This window comes from Heterocephalus glaber, unplaced genomic scaffold (assembly GCF_053883595.1).
Source record: "Heterocephalus glaber isolate CG9 unplaced genomic scaffold, H.glaber_assembly_v1.0 deba00001773, whole genome shotgun sequence".
Lineage (NCBI taxonomy): Eukaryota > Metazoa > Chordata > Mammalia > Rodentia > Bathyergidae > Heterocephalus > Heterocephalus glaber.
In genome coordinates this window covers 6087161-6100230 of record NW_028258463.1, presented here as the reverse complement: position 1 = coordinate 6100230, position 13070 = coordinate 6087161, and the positions used below count along the sequence as shown (strand labels likewise).

The 13070-nt window shown below is 43.4% G+C and overlaps 1 protein-coding gene across 7 annotated transcripts in view; it reads right to left on the bottom strand.

The window, feature by feature from the left end:
* The window catches only part of Spag9 (sperm associated antigen 9), a 117084-nt gene that overhangs the window by 63500 nt on the left and 40514 nt on the right, over positions 1-13070 (bottom strand). For all 7 annotated transcript variants that reach the window (XM_087202603.1, XM_087202605.1, XM_087202604.1 and 4 more), the window contains one exon: positions 5821-5891. In XM_087202603.1, the coding sequence (XP_087058729.1) occupies positions 5821-5891 (71 nt within the window). The remainder of the gene's footprint in view (positions 1-5820; positions 5892-13070) is intronic.

Sequence of the window (13070 nt, the reverse complement as noted above, 5' to 3'; positions counted from 1 at the left end):
GTAAATGCATTGTATACCTAAAATGTACCAATAAAAATACAAACTGAGAGAATAAAAAAAAAAATAAAATAAATTCTAAGGCCTGGGCCAGGGATTTAGCTCAGTGTTTCCACTGCCTGCCTCGCAAAGCACAAGGATCAGAGTTCGATCCCCAGTACCAAAAAAAAAAAAAAAAAAATTCTTAGGCCCTATTCTTGATCATCTAAATTTTCATTTTTGAGGATGCTAAATCTGGAATTAACACACACAAAGAAATTTCAACCAAAATCAAAAAGCCTTCAGTAGGGATGCTAACATGCTATAACAAAAAAACGAATTTTAAAAAATAAGAAATGGTATGTTAGTATTTTACAGTGAGGAAATAGTAAAAGGCAAGAAAAGCTGATGTTTTCCTTGGAAATACTACTTGAATCTTAACACTGCAGCACAGAACAGCTCTGGAAGCTATCTAGCATTAGCTCTATTAAGATGTATTTATATCTCAATATAACTAAAAATGCAATGTAGCATACTAAAAAACTATTCAAAGAGACAAAATTGTAAACAAATTTTTAAATTTTACTTTAAACAGCATGCTTTTGTTGTGAAAATCCTACTGGCATGTACAAAAATTAAGAAATGTAAGTTAATTTTAAAGTGTTATTATTAAACTAATTAACTCTCATGCGTGAAATAAAACAAGTAATCTGTCAAATCAAATCAATTAGAATATTACCCAATTAAGACTAGTCTACACAAGAAATGTTATCAGCAAAGAAAAAAGGACATAAAATCATATAAATATAGTATGTGAAAGCATTTTTAAATGTTTTGGGTTTTTTTCTTTCTCTCTCTTTTTTGCAGTACCAGGGATCAAACTCAGGACTTTGCACTTGCCAGGCAGATGCAAGTTTTGTTTTGTTTTGAGACAGCCTCTCATATGCAGTCCAGGCTGGTCTTGAATTTATTATGTAGCCCATGGTGGCCTCCCACTGAAGGGGATCCTCCTGCTTCAGCCTCTAGAGTGTTGGGATTAAAGTGTGTGCCACCGTGCCTGGCTCACATTTTTTAACCTTTAACTTTTTATTGTAAATTTATAGATTTTTCTCTTTACTACCATTTTCAGAAAAAAAAATCACAATTTTGGTCTTTGTGTCAGCAATAGTGAATTATATTCTTCTTGTATCAGGAAGAAATTTTAGCGGAAAAACATTAAACAGCCTAATATAACAAAGTTATCATTGGGTCTAACGGATGTCAATTTAAACTTTCAAAAGATTTTAGAAATAGTAAATAAAACTTCTTACGTACTGGACAGTATCATATAAAACTGATTTGTTTAAATGAAGAATCTGTTTCTTTAAACATTTCATGGGAATGAACTGAACCTTTCCCAGATTGATTTTCTAGGAATTAATTTATTTAATAAAGAAAAACAAAATGCAAAACACAGAATCAGTTCTCTTCCAAATAGCTCATTCTAGGTTCTCTATTATCTTAAATGCTTGATAAAGATTTAAAATTTAGAAAATGTTGAATTGTAAACCACCTTCAAATAATGACTGATCAAGGCAGGCATGGTGGTGAGAGGCTGAAGCAGGAGGATCGCTGCTAGTTCAAGGTCAGCCTGAACTACATAGCAAAATCCTGTCTCAAAAACCAAAAAAAAGAAAAACAAAAACAAAAAAATGACTGATCAAGTAAGGCAGGTATGTTTACTCTGAGGTTCCAAGAGGATCCCAAAAACGGAACTGCACACCCAACTACAGCAGCACATGGCAGAGGAGTAGCAACAGAAGGCAGCTACCACGTTGGAGCACCAGCTGCGCTCATTTACCCCTCACGATGTCAGAGTCACAGCTCAACTCCACCTCAGGTGCAGAGGAGCCGGCTTTAGGGGCTGAGCACCGAGCACCACAGCCCGCACTGCCTCTGCCCTTTCGGGCCATCTGCGGCCAGCAATGCGCTCATTGTCTCTGCCTCCACCCACCAGAAAAGCCCACGCCTGAAAGCATTTCCCAACGTCTGAAACACAATAATCCACACTATAGTCCACGAATGCTCAAGAAAAGTAGAAAAAGTGTAAACTGTACAAAACATTGAAATGCTAGGCTCAGGCCTAGCATTAGAGAGGGGCTGGGGCAGGCCTGCTCGTACCAGGCAGGAGAGGGTAAGTGGGCAGAAGCTACCCACTTGGGGCCGCCAGTGTCATCCTTCTTGGCCTCAGAACTCCAATTCTCAGTTTTCTCCGGCATGCAAATTAATTCACATATATTCAGGAGTGAGCCGGCAACTAACAGTTACAGTCACGAAGAAGATTCCCAAGGAAGCTGAGGCAGGAGAGTCATGAGTTCAAGGGAGCCTGGGCACCTGAGCAAGATCCAATCTCAAAATAAAAAGGGATAGGGGCAGTAGCTCAGCAGCAGAGCACTCGCCAGCATGCACTCGCCTAGGGCCTGAGTATGGGGGCACAGGGAGGGGGAAAATCCCAAGCACACAGTCTGGAAAATCCAGACCCTAAGTCCCCTTCTGAAGACATCTGTGTCACGGCAGGGGCTGACTCAGCACTGGCTAAGAGCGCAGAGCATGGCAGCGGTAAAGCTTGGAGACAAGTGGTACATGCCCTTAATCATGTTAACTTGGAGTCTCAGGCAAAATTCAATGTACACATCCATAAAGCCACTCATCTTTTTTTTTTTTTTTTTTTTTTTATTTTATTTTATTTTAGGTACTAGGGATCGAACTCGGGACCTTGTGCTTGTGAGACAGGCAGCAGAACCACTGAGCTAAATCCCCGGCCCCTAAAGCCACTCATCTTAAGAGTCACTGCGATGCCGTAAAGCAGAGGCACAGTAAAATGTCTATGCATTTAGCCCCGGAGACCTAAACGCTGCACTGGAAGCTCAGGCAGTGCAGCAGTCAGAGCTGGCTTTGAGTGCAGTTCCTGACTAGCGTGGGGCTCGGGGCAGATCACACCAGTCCTGAACACTTCATCAGAGAAATGGGGCCAGGGTGACACTTAGGTCAGAAGGCAAAATGCGGATGCACTGAAGGCTCCGCACTAAGCCCCGCAGGACAGCACGGTGTCACCTCGAGGTGACTGAGGACTGCACATGTAGCCCCACGGTTTCGCAAGCTGTGCCCTTTGTTCTCCTCTGTGGCCTCTGTAAGACGAGGCTTCTCTTAAGTAAATTCAGCAATGTGCATGGAACTCTGAGCAGAGGAAAATTATTCACGGTACAAAAAGGGCCACAGTAGGTTTCCCTGGAGCAACTGATAACATATTTGGCAAAAGTACTATTGGAATAACTATCTGTGCCTGGGACGACACCGTCTCTGGAGGTACCGCCTCTAAAGCGCCCTCAAAGGCACTTACTTCCAGGGCACAAGGAGACATTCTCATCCCGACCAGAGGCCCCTGCGAGACACACCCCAACACCTCCGCAAGGCCGGACCTAAGTGACAGAGCCTCTTCCGAGGGGAAAAATGGAAGGAGCCCTGGGCAGCCACAGGGGGTCGGTCCGGGTGGTCTGGGAAGAGCTGGGCAGCGGGTGAGGCCGCCCTGGCGACCGACAGCCCCACTCGGACTCAGGTATGAGGCCTTACCAGAGATCTTTCTGTCTTCTGGACTGCTCTTTCCTGATGGTATAGAAATACAAAAATTAGGGCCAGGGATTTAGCTCAGTGGTTCCACCGCCTGCCTCACAAGCGGAAGGACCTGAGTTTGATCCCCGGTACCAAAAATATATATACAAAAATTAGGGCCGGGGATGTAGCTCAGTGGTTCCATCACCTGCCTCGTAAGTGCAAGGTCCCGAGTTGATACCGAGTACCAAAAAAAGAAAAAAGAAATATAAAAATTATTCTACCTTTTCGTTTGAAGTTAATTTCATTTTTTTTCATAGGAATATGTCTTCACATTTAAGAAACAGATATGGGGAAAATATGAAATTTCACTTCATACTTGATCATTCAAGAAAGCATGTACTTTAAACATACTACAATTTTTTAAAAACATACAATTTAACATCATAATTTAATAATCTTGAATCATTACAAAGGTTAGAACTTCATTAAAAAATCAAAAGCATTACTCATCACTATCAGCTACTTAGGACTTTATAGGATTCCTCCAAATATAATTATCATCATTAGTGAGCACTACAAGCAAACACTATGTATAGGGCCCTGAAATAAACAGCATTAAGAGGAATTAACAATAGGCTTTTAATAACTAATTTTTAGCCAGGCATGGTAGTGCATGCCTATAAGCTTAGCATTCAGTAGGCTGAGGCAGGAGGATCTTCACGAGTTCTAGGCCAGCCTGGGGTACAAAGTGAGACCTTGTCTCAAAAAAAACCCCTAATTTTTAAAAACTAGTCTTAATATCTAGAAAATATCATATTATTAAAATGTGGAGGTTTTATACACGGAGGTCACATGTGCAGTATAACTTGCTCCTGTCTTCCCAGAGCTCTATGGTCCCAGCCCTTGTGGGTGATCTTTTCCTTCTATTTATTACTGGATATCAGTTCTGTGACATTTCCCATTTCAGGTGTGGCTATAAAGCCAAGATAGTAAGAATCAAACTTTACCTGTAGGGCTAACAGGAAGAGACTCCAGCCCCTCCCAAGAAAGTGCTAACAACACAACTCCAAGGCAAATGAAACCAAGCACAGTGGGGATTTATCTCCGAAAGAGCAACAGCACAGGTCTCTACTGGAGGAAGACAAGAGATCACAAACTTATGAAGGGAAAATGTGAACAAACAGCTGGAACCAGGGCTGAGGGTGTGGCTCAGTGGTAGAACTTGTGCTTAGCATGTGTAAGGCCCTGGGCTCAATCCCCAGCACCAATAAGAGGCAGACAAAGAGTAGTGCCACCTAGAGCCACACAAAGACAGTAGTAGAGAGAGAAATTTTTCATGTAACAAATACTGTATGAGTCTATGAAAATTCTATTTATTTAGGTATGTGAACCTCAGACTGATCATGACACACAAAAACAATCTGCATACTAACAAGACAGAAACAAATGCAATGGGCTGGGGATGTAGCTCAGCGGCCGCTCCTGCCTGGCAAGTGCAAGGTCCTGAGTTCAATTCCAGTACAGGGGGTGGGGGAGTAAAAGAAACAGACACAACATATGAAAGGGACGAAAAGAAGGTTAGAAGACCCTCAAGTACATTTTCTGATTGCTCTGGAGAGATTATGTGATGAAACTACTCCTTTAGAATACTGTAACCTCATGCACAAAATGCATTTTAGAATCACTGTCATTTAATACATTATAACGTTTATGTTGTTACAAATTTAATGTAAACAAGTTCTTTATAGTGGATTCTAACTGGAGAGATCCCTACCAATAATTTACCAATGCATCATTTCCAAATTGGTAACAAAACAGTGCTTGCTTCGGCAGCACAAAACAAATCAATTCTCTCACCTCAGCATCATGTAATCCTTTTTTTTTTTGTACCAGGAATCGAACTCAGGACCTTGTGCTTTCTAGGCAGGCGGCGGAACCACTGAACTAAATCCCCAGCTCAACATCATGTAATCTTTTTACTACGTGCACACATAGCCAGCTAAGGAAATAAGCACTGGAAATACCTTAAGTAACTAAATTATTCTGTGGCATACCAATTCAATATATGAAAAAGTTAATTCCATAATTTAAAAAGTTAACATTTGGTAACTAGGTAAATACCATGTGTCATTTAATGTCTTCTGGAAATAATTGCCCAAAATTATTCTAATTTTCAAAGAAAAATTAAGACATACTTTCCAAGGTCCATTTCTGTCTCGGTATCAGCACGGTAAGAACAACCCAGAAACCCACCTCGGTGTGTCTTTGATGTAATGCATTATATTCCTTCTTCAGTTCTGCTTCTCTTTCTTCAAGTCTGCTAACTGAAATTAAGATACATACACTTAATCAAAACCAAATATGAGAAACTTGCTTGAAAATGTCTGTCTTTAAAACTTAAAATGGATTATCCATCACCCTTAGCAACTTTAAGACTCCGTGCTCCAAATGAAACTCTGCACAAAGTGGTGACCTCATTTCATCATCCTTAAGTCTTTCGAAGGAGGGGAAACAGGAGAAAAACAAAACAAAAAACAAAAACCTGACCATCAGATTGGTTTTCTAACGTTTACATTTACCACGTCATCCTTCTAAAAGGTTTTTAACATAATGAAGAATTACCCGCTTCAAACACGCAAATCACTTCTCATGAATATTAACCTGGGTCTGACCCAAGCCCTTCTAGCTCCGGTTGAGCTCTTTTCTGGACCGGCAGGCTGCAGGTGCAACTGTGCGCCCTTTCCTGCATCTCAGCTGCTGGACTGCAGGACTCATCTTCTTCTCTTTAGCTCTCTCTGCTGGCTGCTTGTGGAGCAGCGCTTATAGAATACAACAACTGTCTGATACTCAAACACAGGGCTGGCTTCCGCCTGAGACACTGCGGGGCAGCACAGCTTTCACAGGAGACGGTGGCTGAGAGCAAAGGATGACTCAGAGAGGAGGGGGCGTCCAAGCGGGGCCGCGAACCAATGCCAGGCAAGGCGCACGGTGAGCAGCGTGTTCCAGGCAGTGCCACCGCTGGCGGAGCACAAAGCCTGCGCGGCCCGGGGAGGTCCTGCTGCAGGCCGTGGGGACACTGGAGCAGGTCAGGGCCGGGAGCGGCCAGCACGCCAGGCTGCCTGTGAGTGTGTCAGGGCCACCGCGTAACAGACACGTCCCTGTGCTGTCCACGCGCCGGCCGCACACAGGCGGCCCGCTAAACTCAGGGTTTGTGCGCCTTCACCCGACACAGTCTGTCTGAATAGCTCGGAAATGCGACGTTGATCAGGAAAATTGTAACTGCTTTTGTTTTAATTCGTTTCTAATTCAAGCCCAGGAGCCTTGGCTCGTTAAATTTGCACCAGTGAATAAAGGCACAGTAGAGGACCAGCACATCCTGCCCTGTCACCCTGAGGCTGAAGTAAGGAGCTAACACACCGCAGTGACGTGGGGGGCTACTTCAAGAAAAAGAAGAGAGCCACGCAAATTAAACAAACATGTTCTACTACTTCTTGTCAGTGAAACTTATCTAGAAGTATAAGGTCATCCTGAGATTACTGGACAGCCATTGATTTTCAATTACTCATCCTTGTGAATCAGCATTTTCTTGATAATGTACCAATGAGATAAAAAAATTGGATGCTGAAGCTAAAATGATATCCAACTGTCATGCATAAACCTCAATTTCAGACTCACGCTGACATCCCGCAGCTCACAGCAGCCGCACGCACTGTGCATCACACCTGCTGATGATGGCATGATGAGAACGGCGTTGTTACTCTCATTTCAGAGACAGGGAGGGTACAGGCAAACCAAGGTTCATTCTTCCCAAGTCAAGAAGGTGACTCCTTCCTAACGGAGGAGTCTGGCTCCAGAACTGGTGTTCTTAATTATCACGCCAAAGTGCCTCTCAAGAGACTCCTTTCAGCCATACAGTGTCTGGGAAGCTGAGGCAGGAGGATCACCTAGCTCGAGCCCAGCCTGGACAACTTGGTGTTAGCAAGACTCTATCTCAAAGTAAAAAATAAAAGGGACTAGGGATGTAGCTCAGTGTAAAAGCCCTGGGTGCAATCTCCAGTACCATAAAAAGAAAAAAGAAGAAAGAATGAATGGTCCCTTTAATCTTTTTTGTATATTGACATTTACCTTAAGATTTCACTGAGGGGAGGAGGTAAGCTTCAAACACAAACTCCTCTGCTCATATAGAAATAATAGGACACAGACCTTGGAAAGGAAGACATCAGACTGCCAAACAAAAATACATCTCAACTCCGAACCATGGGAGATGCAGATGGCCCTGGGTTAAGTGCAGTCTGTCCCCCAGGTCCCTGTGCTGGAAGCCTCAGTCCCCAGGATGCTGGTGTGGGAGGGTGTGCGGAACCCTGGGAGGTGGGGATCAGCGAGCAGTCCATGGATCACAGAGGCGCTGCCCTGGGAAGGGAGCAAGGTGGGCCTGTGAGACAAAGCTGTCGTAAGACAACTCGAACCCCAGACACCTCTCTGGCTCTGCTTTGAGGTGGGCTCTCCTCCTCCCACGTGCGCCCCGCCATTGTAATGATGCCTTCTGTCATTAGACCTTCACCAGAGAGCCAACCAACTCCCCACACTCGGCCCAGTCTTGGACTGGGAATTCCAGAACTGTGACCTAAATAAACCTTGTTTCTTTATAAAGTTAGCCTGCCTCTGGTATTTTGTTAAAGAAATGAAAAACAGAGTAAAACATTAAAACCAAAATAGAACATAAGTACATACCTATCAGACTGACTACAATAAGAACTACAATGGACCCTGACTTATGAACTCAACTCGTTCCCGAGGGCTGGTTGTTACTCACGTTGGTCAACTGAAGGCTCAGGCTCCTCTACACAGCCTTCAAAGTCTCTCTCCCGTACACAGGCAGATCTCAGTGTGTCCTTAGAGAGACACTGGCCCAGGATTTCTCAAATAACCCCACACAGGAAAGGATGTTGTAATGTTCCTTCCAGAACTCTTTAAGGGTTAAATCTGTATTTGAGACCATCTGGAAGCACAAGTAGCTGGCATTCGGGTCATAACTAAAAACTTTGGTCATAAGTTAAAACTAAAATTCCAGTCACAACCCAAGTTGTTCATATGTCAGGCCGGTCATAACTGGAGGATCCACTGTACAAAATACTGAGTACTGATGAGAAACAAAAACAAACAAACAAAAAAATGACAAGAAACAAGTGGAACTTCCACATACTGTGAGTGGGAGTATGAATTGCTACGCTCAGTTTAAAAACTGTTTGGCAAGACAATAAAGCTGAATGTTTGCCAGCCCTATGACAAAGTAATTTGACCTCTAGGAAATACATTTATGAATCCACCTAAAGGCCTTTAAAACAATGTTCAAAGAAGCACTATCCCTAACTACCAAAACCTAGGGGAAAACTCCAGTTGTCCAAGAGAAGAATGGATGAATGTTCAGGTACTGCAATACTACACCAGAGTGAGGAAGCTATTTCCTCACACGTCATGGACGAGTATCACAAGCATGTTGTGAGAAAAAAGCAGAAACAAAAGGATACAAAATCCAAAGATACCAAAAACTCAAGCAATGGTAGCTGGGACAGTGGTTAGCCCCTGGAGTTAGTGGCTGATGAACTTTCACTTATCTGCGCCCCCACCCCCACCCCCAGTCCAAACACAGTGTTTGTTCATCCACTGAGACCGGCAGGTGGCTTCAACACCTATCACTAGACATGCTCCCCAACAACGGCCAGGAGCTCAGTATCAGCATAGGGTTTAAGCAGGCTAACCGGAGCCACTTCCAACAAGTTGTTCTGTTTTGACTTGAGAATCCATAGGGAAATAGCAAGTTACCAAACGGATGAAATATAAACAAGAAGAAAAAAAAGTAGGCATGGGAGAATACATAGGTCCTCTTTGGGAAGTAATGTTGGTGGTTTCTACTAAATCAGCAACATGTATTTCCTTTCTGCAATATTACTCTTCTTATTTATCACACAGACACTTGCCCAGTTATGAAAATGGACTTTCTTTTTTCCAGTACTGGGAATCAAACTCAGGAACTTGCACTGTGAGGCAGGCGCAGCACACTGAGCTACAACCCAGGCCTGAAAATACATCTTGCTGGGTGTGGTGGTGCATGCCTGCAATCCTAGTACTCAGAAGGCTGAGACGAGAGGATCCCCATGAGTTTGAGGCCAGCCTGGGCTACATAGTGAGTTTAAGGCCAGTCTGAACTACACAGCAAGACCCTGTATCAAAAAATTAAAAAGAAAAGAAAATAGATCTTATACACATCTCATAATAGTCCCCAAACTGGAACTACCCCAAGATCTGTCATTAGGAGGTTAAGTGAATTTTGAAAGTCTTAGGATGGAATCCAGGGCAGTGGCTTTGCTGCTTCCTTGTCACATGACCTTGAGTTAATTAACCTTTGTGGGCCTTGGTTTCCTTATCTGAGTAAAAACAGTGTATTGGAGTTGATATGAAGACTGAGTTAATATCTGTGAAGAACCTGGGAGAGCACACATGGACACATGTCTTTCAAATAAAGTACATTCATTAAAGATGTCTCATGTGCTCTTTTTTGCTGTTGTTGTTTTGCAAAGTGCTAGTAACTGAACTTCAGGGTGTGTTTGGATTTCATCAGCTTTTCCATTAATGTTTGTTCTAAGTTCCAAGTAAGGACTGTACCAGCACCTATCCCGGCTTAACAAGCTACCGCATCAGTGACTAAGAACAACACACATCTGCTCTCTCCGGTCCTATGAGTGAGGGGTCTGCAGCCCTCACTTAGGTCCCCAAATTCAGGCTCTTGTGAGGGCGCAAGCACCCAGGTGTTGACTAAGATGGAGCGCTCATGTGCTGGTGCAGTCCGGGAAGGGAATGCCCCGCTGTGTGAGGTGACTGAAGACGCAGTCCCTGTGGCCTGCTGAATGGGCAGACCTGGTTCCTCGCTGGCTGTCACCTGCATGCACCTCCATTCTTGCCACGTTTGCCTGTGAGGCAGCTCACACCATAGTAGTTTGCTCCGTGCAAACTCAATGGGGTCACAGACAACATGTGCCTCACGCTGTCTGTGTATTTTTTAGATAACCTTATATCTGGAACAGTTTTAGGCTCACAGGGAAATGGAGCAAAAGAAGAGAATCCTCATGCACCACCCCCAGCACACTCTCCCCACTACTGACATCCGCAGTGAGGGGGGCATCTGCTGCCATCAATGAATCTGCTCGGCACGCCGTGACCCACACATATGCTGACATGAATGTTCACTCTGAACATGGACACGCTCCAGGTTTTGACATGTGTACAATGCACACACATCCATGGTCAGAGTATTATACCAAGCAGGTTCACTGCCTCAAAAATGCTATGTGATGCCAGGTGTGGTGCCAAGTGACTGGAATTCCAGCACTTGTAAGGCTGAGGCAGGAGGATCACCATGAATTTGAGGCCAGCCTGGGCTACCTAGCGAGACCCTGTCTCAAACTCGCCCACTCAAATTCTGTGCTCTGCCTATTCATCCCTTCTTACCTATGCCAACCCCTGGGAATCACTCACTTTTTTTTAATAGTCTTCATAGTTTTGCTTTTTCCAGAATGTCATAATGCTAGAATCATATAGTGCAGACTTTTCGGACTGGCTTCTTTCACTTGTCATAAGCATTTGAAGTTACTCTATGTCTTCTGATAATTTCTTTTTAGCACTGAATAATATTTCCTTGTATGTATTATCACTGTTTACCCCTGTTATTTTCCTTTTTTTATGTACCAGGGATCAAACTTGGGTCCTTGAGCTTGTGCAGTAGGCAGCAAAACCACTGAGGTAAATCCCCGGCTCCCCTGTTATTTTCATAAGTCTTGAAATTTTATAGCCCTTAAACACTCAACATTTCTTCTAAGCACAAAAGCTAATTTTCTTAACCCCAAAAAGCTGTATTTTAAGACATTTTCAACTAGTTCTGCAGTATAATGGAAATGTGTCTGCTAACAGGTGATGTCTATTTTTCACTGTTTTTGATGCAAAATAAATCAGATGTCCACTTAAACGATCCCTGTCTCGGCTTTTTACGTAAATATATTTTGTTTTACTCAATGTCCTCCATGCTATCCAAAGTTCTTTGTAGGTAGAGCACCCCCACACACATACTGGGGATCAAACTCAAAACCTTGCGCTTGCCAGACAGGCATGGAACCACTGACCTACAACCCCAGTCCTTGTAAATATATTTGTATGTTACACTATAATGACCTACAAAATACTTTTTTCTCCTGAGGTACCGGGGATTGAACCCAGGGCTTCATACGTGCTAGGCCAAGTGCTCTACCACTGACCTACATCCCTAGCTCTAAAATATTCAAATTTTTATCATCTAAAATAAAAGCAATCTGCATATGATAGTATCCATCTGTAATCCAGCATTCTCGGAGGATGAAGCAGGAGGATTCCAAGTTCAAGCTCAGCCTGGGCATCTTAGCGAGACCCTGTCGAAATTTTTAAAAACTTAAGAATAAAAGAAAGCTGGGTATGTAGCTCAGTGAGAAAGCCCTGAATTCAATTCTTGGTACAGCCAAAAAAAGGCAGGGAGAAGGGAAGGCTGATTATGTAGCTCAGTGTAAAATAACTAAAAGCAGGCTAATTCTCTCTTGCTTAAAAGTCTATGTATGGGGCTGGGGATTTGGCTCAGTGGTTCCAGTGCCTGCCTTGCAAGCCCAAGGTCCCGAGTTCAATCCCCAGTACCAAAAAACCCAAAAAACATTAATAAAACATGATCTACTAGCAGGGAAACACAGCCTTGTAGAGATGGTTCAAACATTAAGTTACCTACATACCCATTTATAAACTAGGAACTAAGAGGCCAGGATACCAAGGGGAAGCCCAAGGAATATCTCCCCCCAGCAGTCATTATTCCATTCACCTCTACTGAGCCAAGGCTTTCTGGACTGGGGATGTGGCTCAGCCTCAGAGCAAGACCCTAGGCTCAAAAAACCCCCAAAACAAAAACAAACACAAAATAAGAAAGTCAAATATAAGAGAACCCCAACATTTAGTAAATGTTGAATAAATTCATGAATATGCAGTGAAGAGTTTTTAAAGTAATGATAAAATCAAGTCAGAGGAAATGATTTAAAAATCAGATTACATGAGCACAAATGATATATGCTGTATTTGAATTACAATTTCTTCTTCCCCTTCTTACGCAGTTCACAGTAGAAAGCATATACACAGATGGCTGCGAAGCTCTAAGTACATTTGCTCCCTTACCTCGATACTTGAGCAAACTACCGCCTACTAAGGCTGTCAGCTGAGGCAAAGGCCGGCCAGCTGCTACCCAAAGCGGCCTCCCCGATCTGGGACACAAGGCGACTCCATCAACTCCTGTCCCTGTGGTTATGAAGTATAAAGATGATGTCCACTGCGCAGTCCCCCCCTTCCCTCTCCTATTCCTCCAGCCTCATGCAAATGAGTCCGATGAACCCGGAACTATCAATGGAAAGTGCTGTTGCTGAAGACTCTACCACTTGTCAGGA